Here is a 17460-nt window from a genome sequence, read left to right on the forward strand (position 1 = left end):
GTGTAGGCACTAAAACAGTCCAATACATTATCAAATTATTTTTTATGATAAAATAATTAAGATTTCTGTGCCACCCCAGACTGGTTGCTGGCCCTTGCCTGGCCACCCCTATGAAAAAATCCTGGCTCCGCCACTGCAGTTTCATCTTCCAAAAAAGTGTTATAGTAAGAATGGAATCACAATTTAGGGATTTTCACCCTGCACGTAATCTCAGGTTATTATCATTCCACACCTCGCATTGAACCCCAGGTAAAGGAACATTTCACACTTGTAATTCAGAAGTGGGGTTAGCACCGCTTTTTTTTTTTTTCAGGGTAATGAAACCCTGCTCCAGAACTGAGTTAGCACCGCTTTTAACCCAGGGTAATGAAACCCTGCTCCAGAACTGAGTTAGCACTGCTTTTAACCCAGGGTAATGAAACCCTGCTCCGGAGCAGAGTTAGCACCGCTTTTAACCCAGGGTAATGAAACCCTGCTCCGGAACAGAGTTAGCACCGCTTTTAACCCAGGGTAATGAAACCCTGCTCCGGAGCAGAGTTAGCACCGCTTTTAACCCAGGGTAATGAAACCCTGCTCCGGAGCAGAGTTAGCACCGCTTTTAACCCAGGGTAATGAAACCCTGCTCTGGAGCAGAGTTAGCACCGCTTTTAACCCAGGGTAATGAAACCCTGCTCTGGAGCAGAGTTAGCACCACTTTTAACCCAGGGTAATGAAACCCTGCTCTGGAACAGAGTTAGCACCGCTTTTTTACCCAGGGTTATGAAACCCTGCTCCAGAACTGAGTTAGCACCGCTTTTAACCCAGGGTAATGAAACCCTGTTCTGGAGCGGAGTTAGCACCGCTTTTAACCCAGAGTAATGAAACCCTGCTCCGGAACTGAGTTAGCACCGCTTTTAACCCAGGGTAATTAAACCCTGTTCTGGAGCAGAGTTAGCAACGCTTTTGCAGTGTTAACCCCGCATCGGTGTGCCAAACATGTGAAACAATGCAGCATTAGAATGTTAACTAATTGCTTAGCAACAGACAACCAATCGCATGCCTTATATTCAAGTGTTTTGGACAGTGAAGGAAACACAGCAAGTTGTATAAACAGTAATGTACTAACGTACTATATATGTACAGTAATGTAGTATAGTAATCACTGTGAAGCTGCTTATCAACAATTGCTACTTTGAAACAATATATTATATAAAGCACTATATAAATAGAGGTGGGGCCGGTTACATAAACATAGCCATTATGCTAAGTTTTAGTATGATCCACTAGTAGTTAGTCAGGGGCAGTCAGTCTTACTTTTCTGTATGAAATTAGGCCAATCTATGTTTTTATGTAACTGATTTAAAAAAAAAGACTTGTAAGACTAGTCTTAGCGATTGATGCAACCAGCCCCAGGTTAATCTTGATAGTACACTGTAAAAATAAAAGGTGCCTGGAGGAACCTTTTGGGGTTCTTCACTTTGCCACACCGGCGGAACCGTCTGTAGATCCTCTAGACACCCTTTAAAAAGGGGCGGTTCTCTGAAGAACCACACAGGTTTCCTGAGGAACTCTTATATTATGCACTGTGTGGAACCACTGTGGGTGCCTCCAGGAACCAAATTTTTTTTTTTTAAATATTTAATTTCATGTTGTAACTATGGTTACCTTTGACTTCTATTATAATAAACAAATTGAACCAAATACAAAATAAATGTTTATTACATATTTTATATTCATTTTTATACATACACTTCCATACACATGGGGAAAAAAAGCTAACTATAGATTAATATCAATGAATACACAAAAAAAATAGTATAATACATAAGCAACATGAATAATCAACTAAGCATATGCAATAGGCTATACAAGAAAAGACATTTCAACAAAATGCATGGAAACATGGATCCTAACCTTTATCTCTATACAGAAATCTCTGATGATTAGTTATTCAGCTATTTTGAATCATAAAGTGTTGAAGTCTGGGATGCCGTTAGACTGGAGACTGTAATGTACACTATGCCTTTTGAAAAGCTTAAATGTGTGACTTGAATCAACAGTGTTCATAAATGGTTGTTGAGTATTCTTATGAAACAAGATAGAGGAAGTAGAGGTAGAGATAGAGAAGTAGAAACGATCAGCAATTTCGTTTGTGGTCACAAATGTCACTATGGGACCAAGTTGGTTACTGGAATTCGCTAGATTTGACCAACAGAAAGCTGGTTGAAAGTGACTCCTGTGTGAGCTGTGCTTCATACATTACATCGCTACATTGCTGACAATGATCAATAGACTTTTTTGCCTGTGTTATTTCACGAAATTCAAAAATGTGACCGCACCTTTACTCGCTGCAACATAAAATGCAATCAATAATACAATCTTCACAAGGGACACGTGAGGTACTTAACGAGTTAGAAAAGTGAAAAGGTACAGCAGATTCGTTTTCCGTTTGTTTTTCCTCTTTTCTGGTGGATGGTCCAGGCACTTCAGGGATTTTCGGGTCTACAGGAGGATTTTTATTCTTGTTCAAACTTGTATTTCAGCTTACCGAGATCCCTGCAAAGTACAACATTTACTGTTAATAAGGTTATTAAAGTGATAGTTGTCAAATTTAAATAATTTCCTCAGCCTTGTGACGTTCCAAACCTGTTTGACTTTCTGTCTGTGGAACCCAAAAGCAGATCTCAGGCATAATGCAACCCCAGTCACCGTTCGCTTTCACTGCATGAAACACAAGCAGAAAGAAATTGTGTAAATCATTCATGAAACCATTCTTATGTACACTTGTCTAGTTCAATTCAATGCAACAATTTATGTAAAAATGGTTAAGCTCCAAAAATGTCCCAGAAAAGATCCTAAAAATAATCTATGAGTTGTGTTGGAAGTCTTCTGAAGCCATATAATAGCTTTTTCCTCTTTTTTTGTCAAAAAAGACTAAACTTGAAGTTAATTCAGAGTTAAAATGTCTTATATTCAAATGCAAATGATAAAGATATAAGAAAAAAATGCATAGCATTATTGGCGCCAAACCTGTGATATTATTTTTCTGAGTAACATGAATGAGATTTGAGAGCATGAGGGAAGATTTTCAGAGAATAACTGAAACAAAAGAAAAAAGCTGATTATTCACAAATATTTATTGACCAGTAAATGGCTTTAAAATGGTATTTGAGAGAATGAGGGCACCTGTAGTAAGTAAAGTTAGGCTAAACAAAAACAGACCAAACTATATTAACCTGCTTTTGTTATTCATAACAAACGCCAATGACGACAGCAGGAATCAGCTAAATTAGTTAGGCTATATCAGCAATTTGAAGACACAGTTGTACATGTTGAATTGAATGACTAAATCAATCTAAGACAATAAGTCAATAATTTCCATTTGTTCATTAGATCAACGTATCGCGGCTAAAACCTTCATACCAGATACTGTGCAATAAACGAGTGGTAAACACTGTAAAAACGTAGTATTGTATAATACATTTAGTTTATATATATGTGTGATTGAATATATAGTGAGTAGACTCTGTATTTATATTTATTTGGCGAGTTTACAAACCTTGTAACGGAGAGCCGAACAAACGGCGGAAGCTTTGATGAGAGGAGCCGTTACTTTCAAACCCGATGACGATCAGCTGAGCTTTGATGCGCGCGACGGCGCGAGCAGCGCGAGCATCACTGAAGCGACGACAGCAGAGGAGAGAGCAGCAGTTTCGTGACAGAATAAAACTTTTAACTTAAAACTTTTCTCCTCCTGGTTCTTCTTCTTCATATTATTAATATTATTATTATTTAGTGTTGTAGTTTAAGGTTTAAATTAATCAATAAAATAGGCCTGTACTAAATAAATGTAAGCTACCCAGGTGAAAAGACGTAGGCTACTGTTAAATGTATTACAAATGCATTAAAGTATATTTGTATTGTAGGCCTACTAAAAACACACTCAAGTACATTTTTAATACATTTAGCCTACGTCTTTTTCACCTGGGTATGTATACTGAATCAAACTTCAGTAGCCTATAATAATAATAATAATAATAATAATAATAGGATATTAATAACCTTATTCTGGCCTCACTGAACCATTGGGTTCCTCCAGATGCTGGCGTTAACATAAGAGATCTTCCAGGAACCACTTAAATGTTAAAAGATCTTCCAGTAACCCTTTTATCGCATTCAAGTTCCTCTATTTTCCCCCAAAGCACTTAGAGGTCTCATGGTAATGAAAAGGTGACTCCAGAACCTCTGAACTAAATACAAAGTGCTTAAAGGATCCCATAAGTTCCAGCAAGAACCTCAAAGATTGTCAATGCTCCTCCAGTAACCCTACTATAGGAGAAAGAGCTTTGAGGCACTTAAATTACATTTTGAAGTTCATTGAGTATCCGACAGGATATTTGAGGCTCCTTTAGTTTTTACTGTATACAGTCGGCAATACATAATATGGGTATTCACAAAGCCTTTATGTAAACATATCGTCTCTGGTTACGCACATAACCTCTGTTCCCTAAGATGAGTGAATGAGACATTGCATTTGCTAATGCTTATGGGGAAACGCATGCAGCGTTCGTCCAGTCAGTGACACTGACACTGACACAGCAAATTAGGACGTTAACCCAGGGTTTAGAAATGTACAATGTTAACCCCAGGTCAATTACGTGCAGTGGAAAATGTGAAGCAAGATAACCCAGGGATCTGTTTACCCGGGGTGTAGCATGGCCCAGTGTTAACTGTGTAAAGTGTGAGAAACACTCTTATGTTGTTTCAAACCTGGATGTTTAATGGTCAATGAATCATTTCAGTCACACTATATTACAGCTATCATGTGAAACTTATATAAAATCTCTTCCAAAACCCAGTTCCACGCAGGCTCAGTTTGATCCCCTCAGTTCGTGCACATCGTCCGTGTGAAGCCTGATTTTTGTGAATGATTTAAGTGTTCAAAAACAAAGGTTCACTAGGTAGTGCGCATGTGCCAAATGTGTCAGTCCGTGCTCATGGTCAGGGGAGTGTGCTTTGAAGGGCTTTGAGCTGTGCACTAAAAGGATGTGGAATGTGGAAAATGTACGAAAAGAGACTTCCCATGTCCGCGTTGCACTCCGGCTCATCCATGTCAATGTAACACAGATGTCTTCGTCAGCAGAGTCCACCTTTTTACTACACACACCATCCTCGTGTGGCAAGGACTTGTGTACGGACGACAATGTATGCACCAGTGATTTGGTCCACTAGGTAGTCTGTATGCACTTGACAGAGCAAAATGATGAAACTATATACACTCACCTAAAGGATTGTTAGGAACACCTGTTCAATTTCTCATTAATGCAATTATCTAATCAACCAATCACATGGCAGTTGCTTCAATGCATTTAGGGGTGTGGTCCTGGTCAAGACAATCTCCTGAACTCCAAACTGAATGTCAGAATGGGAAGGAAAGGTGATTTAAGCAATTTTGAGTGTGGCATGGTTGTTGGTGCCAGACGGGCCGGTCTGAGTATTTCACAATCTGCTCAGTTACTGGGATTTTCACGCACAACCATTTCTAGGGTTTACAAAGAATGGTATGAAAAGGGAAAAACATCCAGTATGCGGCAGTCCTGTGGGCGAAAATGCCTTGTTGATGCTAGAGGTCAGAGGAGAATGGGCCGACTGATTCAAGCTGATAGAAGAGCAAATTTGACTGAAATAACCACTCGTTACAACCGAGGTATGCAGCAAAGCATTTGTGAAGCCACAACACGCACAACCTTGAGGCGGATGGGCTACAACAGCAGAAGACCCCACCGGGTACCACTCATCTCCACTACAAATAGGAAAAAGAGGTTACAATTTGCACGAGCTCACCAAAATTGGACAGTTGAAGACTGGAAAAATGTTGCCTGGTCTGATGAGTCTCGATTTCTGTTGAGACATTCAGATGGTAGAGTCAGAATTTGGCGTAAACAGAATGAGAACATGGATCCATCATGCCTTGTTACCACTGTGCAGGCTGCTGGTGGTGGTGTAATGGTGTGGGGAATGTTTTCTTGGCACACTTTAGGCCCCTTAGTGCCAATTGGGCATCGTTTAAATGCCACGGCCTACCTGAGCATTGTTTCTGACCATGTCCATCCCTTTATGACCACCATGTACCCATCCTCTGATGGCTACTTCCAGCAGGATAATGCACCATGTCACAAAGCTTGAATCATTTCAAATTGGTTTCTTGAACATGACAATGAGTTCACTGTACTAAAATGGCCCCCACAGTCACCAGATCTCAACCCAATAGAGCATCTTTGGGATGTGGTGGAACGGGAGCTTCGTGCCCTGGATGTGCATCCCACAAATCTCCATCAACTGCAAGATGCTATCCTATCAATATGGGCCAACATTTCTAAAGAATGCTTTCAGCACCTTGTTGAATCAATGCCACGTAGAATTAAGGCAGTTCTGAAGGCGAAAGGGGGTCAAACACAGTATAAGTATGGTGTTCCTAATAATCCTTTAGGTCAGTGGTTCCCAATCCTGGTCCTGGGGACCCACAGCTCTGCACAGTTTGTATGTCTCCTTTATCTGACACACCCAGTTCAGTTCAGAGCTCTTTCCTAACGAGATGATGATCTGAATCAGGTGTGTTAAATGAGGGAGACATGCAAACTGTGCAGAGCTGTGGGTCCCCAGGACCAGGATTGGGAACCACTGCTTTAGGTGAGTGTATATCCGTTTTCCACTCTGGCTCAGGAACGGTCCAGGTGACTGCTGATTTGTGCACAACATTTGCATGCAACCCTATGCAACCCACGCTGAATGCATCAATCCCAGCTTACGGTCAGTGGAGTAGTGTACCTTGAATGGCTTCCACACTCAACTGTTCACTAGATGGAGTGGGACGTGGAAAATATACATTAGGATACTTCCCATGTCCGTGTTTCGCTCCGGCTCTCGGACGGTCTACAAGACCCAAGTTTCATCATCATTACAGTCCGCTGACGTCCACACACATGCAACACTGATTCTGTATCATCGTGTACAACAGAATGATTTAAATGGCTGAAAACAAAGGTTCACTAAGTAGTGTGTTACGCATGCACTGAACAATGGAGTGTACTTTAATGTCTTCCACACTCAACCGTGCACTAGGATGAGCCGTATAAGTGGCCTGACTTGGAGCACTTTACATAGGCTGCAACTCTTTGTCATGCAAATAGTGTATTGACCAACAGGGAATTGTTTTTTCCAGGAAGTTAATCGCAGTGCATTCTGGGAAAAACAGACAATTCTGCTTTAGATTTAGGCTTTTAGGCTTAATGTTGCTTCGTACCATGACTGTAGGACATCTATCTCTGAAGTGTGTGTGTGTGTGGGTGTGTGTCAAGGTTATTTTCGTAAACGAAAACTGAAACTAAGACTAAAACTATTGGTCAAAATTTTTTTCGTAAACTGAAATAAAATAGAAATTTCAACAGTTACTGAAAAACTAACTGAAACAAAATAATAATTAGCAAAAAAAAAATAAAAAATTATCGTTTTCATAATTAATAAGCTCTCATCCTGTACCGGAAAAATCACTTTTTTCCATTCCACTGCGCTACTTTAGTTTATGTTTCAATGTATGACCGTTGCGCTTGAGTCTCGCGTCTTTTGCAGCATCTCGTGCGTGACACGGCGCTCTAAAAACGCGGCACTCGAGTCAAAATAAGTTCAACTTTTAAAGGCACACTATGCAGGATTTGTACCTTAATATAACAGCTTCGAAGTCATTTCGATTGGTAAACAAACTCGTAGTAGGGCGAATCATCCCAATAGCACAGCGCGGAAAAACGTTATTCGCCGCTGGCAAAACCAGCAATGCAAGTTTGAGAGGTGGCGCCCCGACAAATCTCGCGAGAATCACGACTTGCTTTACGGCACAACGTCACATACATCAACCACATATGAAGCCACCTCTATGGAAGACACACGCATTTCAGACGTGAATCACGGCAGAGTCGACGAAGAAAGCGTGGTCGGAAGAGTCAAGGAAAAGAAAATGAGAAACGTATTTACGACAGTAACGTTAAATACAAGTACTCCACAGCGACTCTAGGGGGCGCTGTTTGAAAAAAAAACTGAAACTGCATAGTGTGCCTTTTAAAGATGATTTTAAACGATGCGATAGACAAAAAGCATACATGGATCAATACAGGATTAATGTTTGAAAGGGTTAATCATAGAAATAACCTTAAATAATAATTATAATAATCATACGCTTTTCTTTTTCTGATACACCACGTTTAACAAGATTTCATTTTTAATATGAATGAGTATGAATTAATCATTTTTTACCTTTTAGTTGCATTTGTTTGGTTCTTTGTTCATCCTCAAACAATTATTTTATTTGTATTATTTAGAGTTAACTGTACACTGCAAACATTAAACTTTGCTGAAATGAAATGTTTTTACCTGGAAGTGTTCTGTTAACTCTGCTATACTATAATTAGGCTAAATATATAAAAACTAAATAGAAATGTGTTCACAAAATAAAAACTAAACTAAAACTAACAAAACCATTAATGAAACTAACTTGAACTAAACTGAAATTTATAGGAAATTTGAAAATGATATTAAAATAAAATAATAATAATAACCTTGGTGTGTGTGTGTGTGTGCTTACGTCAGCCAGAGACTGCTCAGGAAGGACCAGAGGAAGGCGTCCATGTTGTATTAGTGCAAATGCCAAATTTTATCTTCTTCCTTTGTGAAACACAGACCAAAGGCTTCCAGATGACCCAGATGTTCTCACAGCAGTGATGTTTAGTTTTAGGAGTAGACCTTCATGCCTTCATGCTTACTTCATATACACACACACTCACCGGAAACTTTATTAGGTAAACCTGTTCAGCTGCTCATTAACGTAAATATCTAATCAGCCAATCATATTGCAGCAGCTCAATGCATTCAGGGCATGTTTACACGACAACGATATGCTTAAATCGGAGAAGTTTTTTCCTTTGAGTTTTCCGCGTACGGACGACACCATTGTCAAAACGATCCTCATTCACACGGATCCGTGAAAAAAACGACTAAAAACCCTGTATTCTGCTGTCAGACCAGTAGATGGCGATGAAACACTATAGACTGAACACGTATGTGCATGACGTCATCGTCTTCAGAGATTCACGTTTTCGCCGTTTACACGGAGACCGTTTGCACTTTGAAACCTGTTTTCAAAAGTTTCCGTTTTAAATTTAAACGAACGGCCAAAACGCGTTAATTTTTTTTACGTTTTTAATTGAAAACGGCGTCGTGTAAACAGGCCCTCAGGCACGTAGACGTGATCGTGATGATGATCCTGCTGCATCATTCAGATGGTCGGGTCAGAATGTGGTAACACTGTTTCATCGTTAATGAATAACTACACATTAAAACATTAAGGACGTAACGGCTTTATAGAGTGTTGCGGAACACTTTTATGATGGATTCTGGGTCAGTGGTTAAACCATAAAATCGAAACATAAAAAAAATTAAATAAATGAAGTGTTAATGTGACCTTCGCATAACGGACAGAAAAAATGGACATCATCCAAGGAACACAAAAGCACCCAAAGAAAGTGTTGGAGACAGTAACCCCAGGTTGGGACGTGAGAAGGCTGTCCGTCTGTTATCAGTAAAGCACACCGCCGGCTCAGATAAACACGGCTGATGGAGTGTCCTCCAGCACGCTGACATTGAGGGCCCTTCACCGCCACACTCTCAAACCTGCCATTGCACTTCAATGAGAACACAACGACGCTTGATTTGTAAAATGAATAAAAATCTGATGATCATTGTTGCATTTTGTACTCTGTTGCTGACTCTTTCCCAAGCCATGCAACTCTGCGGACACCTGGACAGTGACTCATTATGTGCAGCTGGTTTCCTCAGATTGTCCTTTGCCTTTATTTCCATGACTGAACAGCTAAACGCACTTGTGCACTATAAGGGAGGGCAATCTTTCTTGCTTAAGCCAAGTCATTGGATGCACTGTTGCCCTGATCATTCCTTTTAGGGTACTAAAGCACACTTCATGTTTTTTTGTTTTTTTTTATCAAAATATATGATGATCAAAAAATATGATTTTTTTCTTAAATATTGAAAGAGCAATATATGGTAAAAACAAAATAAAATAAAAATCTGCCATTTGATAAACGTATAAATCTTGTTTTATTTAGCTTTATTACTATATATATATATATATATATATATATATACACACACACACACACACACACATATACACTCCTCCTCCAGTAGAGGCTTTGCTTTATGTGAGTGCAAATGCAAATGGTTGAATCAACAACAGAATAATACAAGAAGTAGCCTACACTTAATCTGATGCAAAAAACCTGCATCATCTTTTTCTTATATAAATTTTTCTTATTTTTATATAGGCTATATATCAAAAATGTTATATAATTAAACATCAAAGTTTCTTCAATGTGCCAGAAAAAGATGACGCAGGTTTTTGCATCAGAGTAAGTGTATACTTGTATTATCCTGTTGTTGATTCAACCATTTGCATTTGCACACACACATAAAGCAAAGCCTCTACAGGAGGAGGAGTGTGTGACGCTCAACTGTTTGGCAATTTATTGACAGATATACGTCAGTTCATAAATCCAGACCTAAGCGTGGTGGATATTAGAGAAATACTTGTAATTTTACTTCAGACCACTGGAGTTAACTTTGCACAGGTTCGGATTAAGTATAAACAAATATATCAGATGTAAAATCCACTTTTGCATTTCTTTCAACAAAAGAGTTGACCCTTGAAAGTTATAGATATATATAAAAAATGAACTTCTCATCATTTTGAGCTAGCTCAGTTGTACCTGAAGTTAAAGCAACGATATTATATTTTCAATGTAAATCCTGTATGGGCGTGCGCGTGGGCGTGTGCGTGCTCGTGTGCGTGTGCGGTGGGCGGAGTCATGATGCCCTGCTCATTTGCATTAGAGTCACGCACGCTTTAAAAGAAACCGGCTGCGCTTCGAGGATGTCGTGCTTCGCCTTCGCATCCTAATGTGAATTGTTAAACTCCTTACTTCGGAGTTTTCAATCGTCTTTTTGTCGCGTTTCTTTTCTGTCTTTATTAAAACTATGAACCGGATTGTCTAAAGAGACCCTTTCATTCATCTGAAGAACTCCAGACCTGTTTCACATAACGTTTAAAATAATATACGACAAACTCTCGGAATGTGAGTATTTGTTCGTTAAGTGTTTGTTTGTTGTGTTGTTTGTAACACTTTACAATACGGTTTCATTTGTAACTGAACAATAGCAGTTATTAATCTCTATTTCATCATTTACTAATATATTATCATGTCAAAAGTTGTATTTGTTAACATTAGTTAATGCACTGTGAACAACCGATGGACAATTATATGTTAAATAGCATTAACAAAGGTTAATAAATGCTTTAAATCTAGTTAGTTCGGGTTAACGTATGCATTAAATAATGTTAACAAATCAGACCTTATTGTAAAGTACCGTTTTGTTATTATTTTATTTGGTTACACTTTATTTTAAAGTGTCCGTTTTACAGTGTGATTATACATTTAATTACTGAGTAATATTAATTAACAACTTGCACTTGTTTTAGAGTTAGGGTTTGGTTTATGGTAGTTGTTATAACTACATTAAGTACGTGTTACTAACAAGGACACTAAAATAAAGTGTTCCCTTGTGTTTTTTGGGGGTTTTTTTTAATGAAGTTTTCCTTTAGAAATCGATATTAGATCTAGAAAATATTAATATTTTAAAGTCTAGGCTATGACAACGGAAAAAGGGTTAGCAACAGCATCTGTGGTTTGCATATTCAAATCCACACCTCATTCAGTGCTGTAAAATATTAATATATATGTAGGCTAAATACACTTCATTCAATGCTGATATGTTACATTAACATGTTAAATAGTGACAATTATAATATAATATTCATAACTGATTTGACTCATGCATGCCATATGATATGTTGTATATATAAAAAAAAACATAATGTTATATATACAGGATATAATGTGACATTTTGTACATTTTTATTGCTATACATATCAGTCATAGTGGAATTCTGTAGATAGTAGATCAAACGATCACATAATTATAAATGTTTTCTCATTTTAAACAGATCCGTTTATGACAGACATAATTTCATTCCATGGAAAAGAAACTAAACATTTGCTTATGCCAAGCACTGATATACGAGATAACAATGTTTCAATTGTTTGGATGTAAAGCTACGTTCGAAAGGAACTCGATATAATTTGCTCATGTTTCAAGGCTTTACTAATGCTTTATTTTAAGGTGTCATTGTTATTATACATGTTATTACTGAATATGCACATATTTATAGAGTTAGGGTTTGGTTTATGGATTTTATAATATTAATATTGTTTTCTAAATATAATATCGATAAAGCTTCATCTAAAAAAAAAAAAAGATAAAAAAAGCGGGTAACACTTTATTTTAGTGTCCTTGTTACATATGTAACATGTTCTTAATGAAGTTATAACAACTTACCATAAACCAAACCCTAACTCTATAATACGTGCATTATGTTCATTAATATTACTCAGTAACTCCATGTATAATAACACTGTAACAATGACACCTTAATATAAAGGGTTACACTTTATTTTAAAGTGTCATTGTTACAGTGTAATTAAATATTTAAATACTGAGTAATATGATATAGTAATAGGGTTAGAGTTTGGTTGAGGGTTAGTTGCATATAATTATGCATATTACTATGGTAAGTACGTGTAACATATGTAACAAGGACACTGCAAAATAAGTGTAACCAAACAGAATATTAACAAAACGGTAACACGTTACGATAAGGACTTACATTAAGGGTTTGGTTTATGATGTCGATTAGAAGGAGATCACAATTCTCGTTTTTCCGACTCCAGGATGACGACCAGAGAGCGATGTCGAGTTTACAAGCGCATTAGCCTGATGTTCTTCTTGGCCGTGGTCACGCTCACCGTGGTCCAGAGGGGGAACATCACCTCGTTGCAGGACCTCCAGGCGGACCGCATCGAGAGGCAGACGCGCATGGAGCTCATGGCGGACGGCGAGCTGCAGAAGAAGGCCTTGATTACGGTGAACTTCTGGAAGACCGCGGCACAACCGGAGTCCAGCACAGACGGTCCGAGGACAACCCAGAAGCAAAGGCCCACGACCTGGGACGTCACCTCCTCCAACTGCAGCATCAACCTCAACTTCTCCTCGCAGGACTGGTTCACGGGTCTCGAAGCCAACTTCAAGCAGTTCCTGCTCTACAGGCACTGCCGGTACTTCCCGATCCTCATGAACCACCCGGAGAAGTGCGCCGGAGACGTGGACCTGCTGATGGTCATCAAGTCGGTCATAACGCAGTTCGATCGGCGGGAGGTCATTCGGCAAACTTGGGGCAAAGAACAAGTGATCAACGGCAAACGAATCAAGACCATTTTCCTTCTCGGAGCGTCGTCCAACGTCGAAGAAAGTGCGAATCACCAGAAGCTCCTGGAATACGAGGATTACATTTACGGAGACATCCTCCAATGGGACTTCATGGATAGCTTCTTCAACCTGACCCTCAAGGAGATCCACTTCTTGAAATGGTTCTCCACGTACTGCGGAGGAACCCAGTACATCTTCAAAGGAGACGACGACGTGTTCGTCAGCGTTCCCAACATCTTGGAGTACCTGGAAGTCAGCAAAGACTTGAAGGACCTCTTTGTCGGAGACGTTCTCTTCAAAGCCAAGCCTATTCGCAAAAAGCAGAACAAGTATTACATCCCGCAAGCCTTGTATAACAAGACGCTGTACCCGCCGTACGCCGGCGGAGGAGGCTTCCTGATGGACGGTCCCGTGGCACGGAAACTCTACGAGGCGTGCGAGACTCTGGAGCTTTATCCCATCGACGACGTGTTTCTGGGAATGTGCCTGGAGGTGCTTCAGGTGACTCCGGTCAAACACGACGCTTTCAAAACGTTCGGGCTCGTGAAGAACAAAACCAGCCGGTTGAACAGGGAGCCGTGCTTCTTTAAGAGCATGATAGTGGTGCATAAGTTGCTCCCGCCGGATCTAATAAACATGTGGAAACTGGTCAACAGTGACTTGATCTGTTCGCAGAAGTCGGAGTTCTTATAGTCTGAGGCTTCGCTGTTGTTTCTGAATCCGTTATCGGAGGGAAGGAAACGAAGGATCTTGCGGAGAGAGAACTTTGAGGCTACTCAAAGATAAAAGTACTCCTTTTTTGAGGAGATTTCTGGACGATATTTTTAATTTATGTACCAAATGAAGTAGTATGTAATGTGGATAGTGTAAATAATGTGTAAAGGGTTCATTTAGTTTTTTTGGTAACCTAGTTTTATTTTTTTTTATTTTTTGGGGAACCTTTAGGCTACAGAACCAAAAATGAAATTCGTTTACAACCCTGTGGGTCTGTGGAACCCAAAATTATCTAGAAAAATGCCAAAGTGGTCTAATGTTTTGGACCCCATTGACATTCAATGTACAGACAAGAAAAAGGACATAAATTATGGCAGAATTTTCATTTTTGAGTGAACAAATAAGTCAAAGGACAAAGTTTTTGTGTATAATTTGACACAAAATGATGTAAAATCAAAGACAAAATGTAATTGTCCCAAATCGAAGGAAAATAGTCTCTACCTCACCGTTGTTGTTTAAGTCTGCCCCTCTGTGGATGAATGTTACCTTCACGTGTTTTTAGAGTGGATTCATTCAATAAGACTGTCATTTTTTACTGCAATGGTGTACATTTCTAAAATTCTATTACATAATTTACACAATGATAGTTGCTGTTGCGTCATTTAAAGCTTATCGTTGTGTGCTTTACACACTGGCTTTGTTTGATTTGCCCATAGACTCGAGATGCATTCGGTAGAGGGTTTACTTTAAAACTGTGAAACAGCACACTGTCTGGTACATGTACATGTCGACTTAATTTATGAAATGTCTCCTTGGATCAGAGGGGGCGGAGTCTGGGAGTCTGGTGTGTGATATTTAACTGTACTTGAAGGTTACGCAAAACACTTACATTTATGATCAGAACTTACATGGTCTGATTGTGTAGAATATGACTAGAACGAACACTAAGGTGAAAATGGATTATTATTTGTAAATAAAAATTTCTTCAAAAAAGGAAATTAAAGTGTTTGATTGTATATCCTTTGAAGTGTCCGAGGTGACCTTGAAGGGGGGAAAAGTTCGCATGTTTAATCTTCTTCAAGACTTCAAGTTAAAAAATTAGCATTAGTTAGAAAATTGTATGTATACGTGTATTTTATTGCATTTCAAGTTTGATTTTCAAAGTTGTTTTCAAAGCTTCTCATAATGTGTATATTTCTACATAATTCAAATATATATATATATATATATATATATATATATATATATATATATATATATATATATATATATATATAACATAAGTTTATATAATATTTAGTGCTGTCAACTTGGTTAATCGCGATTAATCACATCTAACTAATATATATAGCCTATATATATATGCACGCACAAATACACACATATATGGACGCATATACACACATACACGCACACACACATTTGTTTTTCATAATGTACACATTTCAACACAATGCAAATATTAGAATTATAATAATATATAACATATTTCATATATGAAATACACAATATTTTGTCAAAGGTTTGATGTCAAAATGTCAAAGTTTCTCATAACGTATAACGTATTCACTTCAAATTTCAAAATATATATATTTGAAAATTGTAAAATATAAACAGTATAGGTTTATATAGTATTGCATATATAAAATGTACAATATAGTTAATGTGTAAACACATTTCCACCATCTGACCCTTCGAAACAAATCCCAAAATAGCCTATGAGGATATTATTTTGCATATTTCTCTAGAATGACGATGTACTGTAGCAACTAAACAGTGTTAATGTAGATACTAGTCAAAAACGAGATTGTCTAGAACACTAAGATGACTATGTTCACTGTATATGTTTTCAGGATGGTACACCCAGTCAAAACGCTGTAAGATTTCTTGCTCTTTTTAAAGTCAACACTGTTGAAAAACCCACAGAAGAGGAAGAACTTCAAACATCCGGGACAAAACAAAGCAAACAAAATTTTTTATAAAACATGTATAAACTGTTGGTCTGTAAACTGCTATAGATAGACATCTTGACACACCAGAGTGTGTGACTTGCACATACTGTAGTATCTATAAATGGTGACAGAGATCAAGTTAAATCATAAAGGCACGTCACACGAATGAGAAATCATGAAGCAATGCAGTTTCATAGTTACTGAGATCTAATCTTTAAAGTTATGAATGATTAGGAATTTGGCAAGGACCAAGGATTCATTATTCATTGAGAAAATAATATTCAGTCAATTGTGTCATTGGGAATAAAGCTCTCTCTGATTCGGATTCTCATGTTTTTTTTGTTTGTTTTTTTAGGAGTATGACATTGATTTGAACATTATGGAGTATAACATTATAAATGTCTGTCGTTTTTGCTGAAGAGTATTCATTTATTTGAAAACCCAAACATTTGAAAGGAAGTAGGCTACATCTATGATCAGATATTTGAATGACTGTGTGAACCTAGACTTTTGAAGCAAAAAAAAAAAAAAAAGATCCGGTTGAATCTTGTGTTGAACAAAACCCCAGTTAAAGGCTTTGAAACGCAGCTTCTGTTTTCTGAGCGTAAATGAAGAAATACTGTGAACTCTTCAGTGAAGATCTAAAAGTGCAGATCTGCTTGTTCACTCCACAGACATGCTGGAAAAACACTCTTTAAACGTCAAACGCTATGTGTAAAGCAAGCAAATCAAGTATCAGCGCCACGGGGTATTTCAGCATTGCGAAACATTCTTTGAAGTCTGCGTGTGTCGTTATCTATAAAAATGAATGAAAACAGAACAGAGCTTCAAAGTTCACCTTAATAAAAATGTAGAGATAGAAAACTTCATTAATAATCCCTATGGAAGGCCATTTCTGCCACATGAGACAAAAAACATGCTTAGGTAAATCTTTTGACATAAAAAAGTCATAGTTATACGGCATACTAAATCATAATTATGGGATTAAAAAGTCGAAACTGACAAAACTCGAAGTTATGACAAAAAGTCACAATTATGAGAGCAAAAAGTCCAAATTGGCAAAAAAAAGTCATTTTTACAAAAAGTCACACAATTATGACATACTAAGTCATAATTATGTCATACCATATCGTAATTATGGGATTAAAAAGTTGAAATCGACAAAAAATCAAAATTATGACAAAAAGTCAAAATTATAAATCAAATTAAGATATTAAAAAATTTAAATTAAGATGTTCTAAAAAGTTATACTTATCACATACTAAGTCAAAATGGACAACAACAACAAAAATTATGACATAAAAATTTTGAAATTTTTCCACAAAAAGTATTAATTATATCATACTAAATTATAATTATGGGATTAAAA

General features: G+C 37.7%; 1 protein-coding gene and 1 long non-coding RNA gene across 2 annotated transcripts in view; one reads left to right on the top strand and one right to left on the bottom strand.

The window, feature by feature from the left end:
• LOC309475383 overlaps positions 1–17460 on the bottom strand; it is a 308063-nt gene that overhangs the window by 41739 nt on the left and 248864 nt on the right. The gene's annotated exons all lie outside the window — the stretch shown is intronic.
• On the top strand, positions 10950–15209 carry b3gnt7 (UDP-GlcNAc:betaGal beta-1,3-N-acetylglucosaminyltransferase 7). Its single transcript, XM_082137778.1, has 2 exons — positions 10950–11177; positions 12891–15209. Coding segments are annotated over exons 1-2 (1230 nt in total). The 5' UTR covers positions 10950–11175; the 3' UTR covers positions 14119–15209.

Source organism: Leuciscus leuciscus, assembly GCF_965113295.1.
Source record: "Leuciscus leuciscus genome assembly, chromosome: 15".
NCBI classification, from domain to species: domain Eukaryota; kingdom Metazoa; phylum Chordata; class Actinopteri; order Cypriniformes; family Leuciscidae; genus Leuciscus; species Leuciscus leuciscus.